At 37.5% G+C, this 7,382-nt stretch overlaps 1 protein-coding gene across 1 annotated transcript; it reads right to left on the reverse strand.

The window, feature by feature from the left end:
- Positions 1-3,732: 3,732 nt before the first annotated feature.
- Positions 3,733-6,476, reverse strand: LOC110027304 (4,5-DOPA dioxygenase extradiol-like). The gene is made up of 3 exons (XM_020728668.1): positions 6,191-6,476; positions 5,005-5,375; positions 3,733-4,050 (listed from the first exon to the last, which is right to left on the reverse strand). Exons 1-3 carry the CDS (start codon positions 6,413-6,415, stop codon positions 3,858-3,860), a joined length of 789 nt encoding a protein of 262 aa, XP_020584327.1. The 5' UTR covers positions 6,416-6,476; the 3' UTR covers positions 3,733-3,857.
- Positions 6,477-7,382: the final 906 nt, after the last annotated feature.

Below are 7,382 nucleotides of genomic sequence, written 5' to 3' on the forward strand. Positions count from 1 at the left end.
GTGATGACACCAGAAGTTTTTACGTGGAAAACCCGTAAAGGGAAAAAACCACCGAGTCTGGCCCAATTATAAAAATACACTATAGGTTGATGATTACAGAGACTCAATGTCCCACAAACGAGAAGGGGTTCCTAGATTTTCCAAGTTACAACGTCGACTGACGACGTCTGGTCGGCGGTGGTCGACGAAAGTTGGAGATGGTCGACGAAAGTCGATGGTGATCGACAGTGGTCGACGACAGTCTAAGACGATCGGCGGTGGTCGGGGAGGTCATCGGTGATCGACGGTGGTAGACTGAGGTTGGAGGCGGTCGACGGAGGTAGGGGGTGGTTGACGACGGTAGGTTGCAGTCGAATCTAGTGTCATGGGGAAGCATCTCGGTGAAGCTTTGTGGCGACACGTTGCGGTAGGGCATTGCGGTGGGACGTTGCGTTGTGGCGGTGAAGAGGAAATTTGTCCATGTCCTAAGTAGTAGGCAAGCAACGAGATTTTCTTTCACATTGCGGTGAAGATGAAAGTCGTCCCCGACCGGCATAACAGGCAAACAACGGGATCTTATTTCACATTGCGGTGAAGATAAAAGTTGTCCACATCCTACGTAGCTGACAAGCAAGAAAATCTTCTTTCACGTTGCGACAAAGATGAAATCCCTCCCCGACCTGCGTAGCAGGCGAGCAATGAGATCTTCTTTCACGTTGCAGCACATTTCATGAAGAAATATTGTAGCTTACCTGCTGCGCTTAGAGGAGAAGATTTTAATGCTTATGTGGTGGCGATATCTGGAGACTCTCTGACGATCATCAGAAGTACTAGAATTTTAGGGAGGCAATGCCAACTCTAATTGAAGAAGAACTGATTTGTTTTAGCCCTTGTACAAGTATATGCTGATCTTTGTTGCCTTCTGAGGTCTCTGAGTGTGTCTGTGCCTTTTGAGGCTTTTCAGTGAAGACCCTCTTGGATTCATCTTCCAGCGGCATGGTAGCTTCTTATCGGGTCTTGTCTTCCGAGCTTGACATCTAAGAGCATGGTTGAAAATAGAATCCATTGAGGATGTAAGACCGGTTCTGAGTTATACAACCGGAGATATTCGACGGTAGTAACCTGTAACAAAGTCATATGAAATCCATTGAGAATGGTTAACCTATCATTGGTTGTTGGTTGAAACTTTTACTTGACAACTGTAACTTGGTATGGAAGTGGTTGAAAGAAATCCATTAAGGATTTTTGACCTATCCAAGGGTGTATGTCAAAGCTTTTCTTGGCGACCGTAGTCTGTAATGAAAGAGATCGAAGGAAATCCACCAAGGATTTTTGACCTATTGGAGGTCGTATGTCAAAGTTTTTGCTCGACAACTGTAGCCTGTAATGAAAGAGGTTGAATCGAGTCCTCTTGGAAGCGATTCAGACTAAATTGAGGTGTCAGAGATGCTCTGTGTTTCTCAAGACTAGGGTGTAGTTCACAATAGACTGTATGTTTTCTTGAAAATATGGTTGCAGTCATACTCAAGAAAAATATTTGACAACTTATTAGTTGCTGCTTTTCAATTTTTTTGCCCCCCCCCCCCCCCCCCCCCGGGGAGCTTGTAAAAGAACTCATGCATCAGGTCTTAAAGAGATCGGCTTCTTGATCTAGTTGAAGATCTTAAGGAAGTGTTATTTACAGTGAATATTTCCCCCTAGTACATAAGAGATTCTCGTAGAATTGTAATTTGAATGTGGGATACCTTCCCCACCTCAGTCGTGTATGGGATGTTAATAGGAACAACCTTTCAAGACTACAGTGAAGGTACCCCCCAGCCTGGAAGAAGTTGTGAAATACTCTGTGTCTAAATAAGATATGAGAAGACAACTCTATTACAATCGTGCATGGGACTTTGACGTGAACAACCTTTCGAGACTGTAAATAATATTGTTCCCCGTATTGAAGAATGCATCGGAGATGATTATCATGACGTGAAGAAGGTTCCTTACTAGTTGAATGGAGTTCATCATTGGGAATAGAAGTAGGGGATTAGTGTCTTTGAGTTGAACACAACGTCAAACGGGACTTCGTTTCTCACAAACGACGCCAAACTGATGTGTGCTAGAAAAATTACGGCGTTAAAGTAATGGATTATTGTCTTAACGTTGCATGAGGATTCAGCGCATACTTACATGAAAGGGAAATAATCTGTGATGACATAAGAAGTTTTTACGTGGAAAACTCTTAAAGAGAAAAAACCACGGGTTCTGGTCCAATTATAAAAATCCACTATATGTTGATGATTACAAAGACCCCTTGTCCCACAGACAAGAAAGGGTTACTAGATTTTCCAAGTTACAACGTCGACTGACAGCGTCTAGTCGGCGGTGGTCGACGAAGGTCGATGGTGATTGACGGTGGTCAATGACAGTCAATGACGGTCTACGGTGGTGGACGGAGGTCAGTGGTGATCGAGGGTGGTCGATTGAGGTTGGAGGCGGTCAACGATGGTATGCAGTTGTCGATGACGACAAGTGGCGGTTGACGGAGGTCAACGGTGGTTGACGGAAATCTGCAATGGTCGACTGCAGTCAGCGGTGATGCTGAGCTGCACCTCCTCCTCAAGGCCTGAAGATCTCTCTTTAGGTTTAAGCTCCCCACTCCCACCCCCCTCATGAGAGAAAAGGGCTCTATTTGTATTGTTATGGGTGCAATTAATGCAGGAATATGAACCATTTTGATCGAATGATCCGAAGAGCTTCCCTCGATCAAATGATGTTTGATGGACATTTAAGTGTTTTAACGAAGTGGAATTGAACAATCTTGGGCTCGTTGGATTCGTTTTGTCAAGACACTAGATTCGACTATAAACTCACTAGATTCGACGTCCGTTTAACCTTCCAAATGAGTCTAGAAATCCTCCAAGAGTGGTTTAATGATTTGATATGGGTTTGATCTGACTCTGATTGGAATAGTTTTTATTTCATTGGGTCTGTCTCACCGAGCCGATCATTTTGACTATAAGTTTGTTTAAATCGAAGCTTTGGATGACTCTTAATTAAAGTTTGAATATTTCTTACTTAAAAAAATTGACTCGAGATTTATGTCTGATGATGAAAATTTGTTGGTGCGGTATCAATCTTGATGCAATATAAATCCAAATTGCAGTGATTATATTTCAATTAGTTACAGATTTTATATAGTTAAAACTTTTCTTGGGCTTTTTTTGGGAATTTTCTATTATTATATAATCATTTGAGTTATAATTCTCATATTTATTATTTAAGCATAATAAAATATAATTAACATTTTTATGGGTTTTTTAAACTTCTTGCATAGCAATCAGACCACCAATTCGAATCGCTTACAATTGAAGAAATGAATAAGCTTTTGGAAATTCTGAGAGGAAGAAGATTAGGATGGATTTTTACAGAAGAATTAACTTAATAAATTCTTAGTGGTTTTTTTTTTAATTTTTTTTAGGGGAAATTACAGATGCAAGCAAAGTTGAAGCACTTTACATTTTGATTTTTAATATTATTTATTTTATTTTATTTTATATTTTTTTCATGAAATATAACATATTTAATAGATTATAATATGTTTAGTTATTTTAAAAAACACAAAATAATTTTTAAATATTTTGATTTTTTTTTAAATAATAATTTTTTTAAAACAAAAAAAACATGCAAAATATGAACTTTAAAAATATGTTTTTAAAATATATGCAAGAAAAAAAAACAAAAAATAAGAAAATAAATATGATCCCAAACAAGTCCTAATTTTTTTACAATCAAACAGAAACATCAAGTAATTGGCAAACAAACTCTCTTCTATTATTTTTTATAGCATGCAATTGAAGACCTCTTTATTATTTAGCAAAACATACACACAACTATGCAGCAGCCCTGAACTTATAGGAGGAGTAAGAAATGGAGGAACAACCCCAGCTATGATGGATCAGCTCTGCACTCGCATTCTCGCCGGCAGCCCCAAGAGCAACATGTAAGGGATAGAAGTGCTCTGGTTCGGGATGTGCCATTTTAGCACTAGGGGCCTTCTCATCATACTGATTCACATCTTCATGCCTTCACCAAAATAATTTACCAACCATGTTTAGTCATTGAATCAGATCAATTGAGCATTAGTAGGAGCTTAGTGTATTTACTTTTCAATTTGTAACTTTATTTTATTCAGACAAGCGAAAAAAAATATACATAGAAATACAAGAAGCAGAAGCCTATAGGCTAATTTAGTTGTTATTATGTCCTTAGAATCTTTTGTAAGTCTATAAATACTGTTCATATTCGAGTAGTAGGTTTATGTATACATGTATGAACTAAGCTTTTGTAAGAGAGAGAGAGAGAGTCCTTTGATACTCTAAAACTATTAGTAGGGTTATTGTGAGGTATGACTCATATAACCATATAACGAACATATGCTGGAGCGGAGTGGAGCAGAAGCATTTGTCCAATTGGGGTAGTTTCGCTAAGTGGGTTAGGGGTGCGGGGGCAATGCCCCCGTTGTACGGTACATGATAATTTTATAATTACATATTATACACTAGGGTTATAGTGTATAATTACATATTATACACTAGGGTTATATATATGTTGTATTTGTAACCCTAAGCTATTTTCAAGAAATAAAAAAGATGACGCCACTCATTACTCCCGAGGACGTAGGCATATTTCTGAACTTCGTTAAATTCTTATGTTCGTTCTTGATTTTTTCAAGAAATCAAAAAGATGATGCCACTCATTGCTCCCGAGGACGTAGGCATATTGCTGAACTTCGTTAAATTCTTATGTTCGTTCTTGATTGTTCTGTTGATTCTTGCATTTTTTTTGTCCTCATTTCTCAACAGTTATGTACACAAGCTTGAACTAAGCTTTTGTAAGAGAGAGAGCCCATCGATATTCTTAAACTAACATATTTCTTAACCCAATACTCTCAGGTGCCTTAATGGTTACTAGGCTAGTAACAGAACAAAAAGTAAATAAAATTACTATAAAATCATGGAAGAGTAGAGATATCTATACCTCCCATTAAGGAGGGACTCTCTGAGCCAGTTATCAAAATCCAAAGCCCAACTTGGCGGTGGAGCATCATCAGGACCTTGCAACATGAGGTTATGTGTGGCAGTTCCAGAACCAATTATTAGAACACCCTCCTCCCTTAGTGGAGCTAATGCCTTACCCATATTATAGTGGTGTGTTCCATCCTTGTTAGGTTGGACAGAAAGTTGGCAAACTGGTATGTTAGCCTCTGGGTACATGAGCATCAGTGGAACCCAAGCTCCATGATCAAGTCCACGAGTTTTGTCCTCCTCCGCACCATTAAAGCCCGCATTTTGAAGCAGTTCTTTCACCCTCTTGGCTAGTGCAGGTGCACCCAGCGCAGGATATTGTAGCTGTAGATCATGTGTGAAATGTTAATGAAAATCTTTGTTACAAGTTCGTAGGCTTCCTTTCAATAGGTTATGCGAAGTTTATGCTATAAAAAGAGATTTCAGAAGATGTCAGTCTAATAAGGAAAATGATTAAAGAATAGTGATGAGTAATGTGACATTTGGATGGTTGTGGCAGAATTACCACGATAAGGTGTGTTTGGCTGCAGGAAGGATTAAGGTTAGTAGGATTTAATAATTAGGATTTAGCATGAATCGAAGGCAAAATTCGGAAATTTCATAAATCTACCAAGGAAGTGTTGATCAACTCTACCATGCCACCAACATGAGTAACATTTTAACTTGCACCACAAAAAAAGTCTTATTTGCCGGACCTTTTTTGAACAGCACAAGCATTATGCACATAGCATGCTTAAAAAATAAACGACCGTCATGAATTATTTTGACTGAACTTGGCAGATGACAAAACAACAGAATAGTGCTGTTGGAAAAGCATATTATTGACCGGAAATACGTTTTCTCAGTCAATTTGAGGCTCTGTTGCTGGACTAAGAGTTTCTAGTATAATAAATGTTAAATAAGCATAATTTCTGTAAATTTTATGACTCCTCTTAGAAATTATATCGGCACTTTCAGTATTAAAATCATTTTAATTTTCAGAAGACTTTCCTGTGAGTCTATAGACGATCACAACGACCTAATTAAGAAAAAAAGAACGGACAAAAAACATTTATTTTGATAGTAGTTCCAATTAACACAAACATCTCCCAAAATCATTCTTATCAAAAGCGTTTCAATTTAAATTCATTCAATTTAACCTGGTATAAATGCTGCGGGAAGCCGGTGAAGTCGTGGATGGTGTTATTTGGGCCGTCGATGGAGTTGACGAGGGGCTCGTCGGTCTCCCAGTGAGCGGAAATGAGGAGAATGGATTTAGGAGCTGCAGGGAAAACCTCAGCCTTCCATGCCTCGAGGAATCGTCTCACTGCCATCTCCTTTATCAACAGCCTCGGCGATCCGTGGCTGAGGAAGAAGGTCTCCATGGAGAAACAGAAACACAGAGAGAGGGAGAGAAGTGACAAAGCGCGTTTTAGAGTTTCTTATGCTTGTAAATGTATATATACCCTGCAAATTAAATAAAAAAAGGTTTTTTAAAATCATAATGAGGTGATATATTTAATCATATTTTAGATGTATTTATCCGACAAGAAAAACTTGAAAAAAACAGACAATCAACTATGGTATGTTGTATATAGAAACTAGCCTCTTTTTCCTCATCATCATATTCTCGGAGACATTGAGATGGGTGGAGCTATAAAAATCCAATCTTGGGAGAACAGGGGAATCTCGAGCGTAGGGAAGAAAATGTCAACTTGGGAGGAGGATTATCTGAGTATAAGGTAGAAAATGGCATTAGAGAGTTTGGAATGCAAGAAAAGTATAGAAATTGAAAAGGCAAATGCATTGTACTTTGTATTTTAATATTTAATATTATTTTCTAGATGGGTCAGGCCGGATTTCACCGTTACCTTTAAATTTTATACATAAATTATAATTAGACACGCATTAATTTGATATTGACTTCCTCGTGTAACTCTACATAAGGTCTTCAGACTTAATATTCTATCCATTCTATAAATAGCAGCTATATGTTATATGGGAGTAGATTTTTTTTATTCAAGTATGTACGTGATACAACCCAATTCTTATTTATTATCAAATATTTTAGCGTCATCATTACATTAAATACATACAACCCAAAAATTTATGATAGGACGACCTCTAGAATTTTTTTTTTATTTTTTTATTTTTTGGCTTCTTTACATCATTCCTGACTCGTAACCACGATTTACTATAAAAAGAAAAAAAAATAATATGAATTTATATAGGATATTGGTTAGACTAAAAGTTAAATCAGGCTCTTCTTACATAAATTATGTTAGGATATACTTAAAATTCATTTAATTTGTCCTATGATTATATATATATATATATATATATATATATATA

The sequence above is a fragment of the Phalaenopsis equestris genome, unplaced genomic scaffold (genome assembly GCF_001263595.1).
Source record: "Phalaenopsis equestris unplaced genomic scaffold, ASM126359v1 Scaffold000422, whole genome shotgun sequence".
Taxonomy (NCBI): Eukaryota; Viridiplantae; Streptophyta; class Magnoliopsida; order Asparagales; family Orchidaceae; genus Phalaenopsis; species Phalaenopsis equestris.

Excerpts from the sequence above, each read along its gene's own strand:
- LOC110027304 (XM_020728668.1), bottom strand. The coding sequence starts at position 6,415 with ATGGAGACCTTCTTCCTCAGCCACGGATCGCCGAGGCTGTTGATAAAG. Across the intron at positions 5,376-6,190 it reads TCCCGCAGCATTTATACCAG|CTACAATATCCTGCGCTGGG; the intron begins GTTAAATTGAAT and ends CATGATCTACAG. Across the intron at positions 4,051-5,004 it reads GAGTCCCTCCTTAATGGGAG|GCATGAAGATGTGAATCAGT; the intron begins GTATAGATATCT and ends ATTTTGGTGAAG.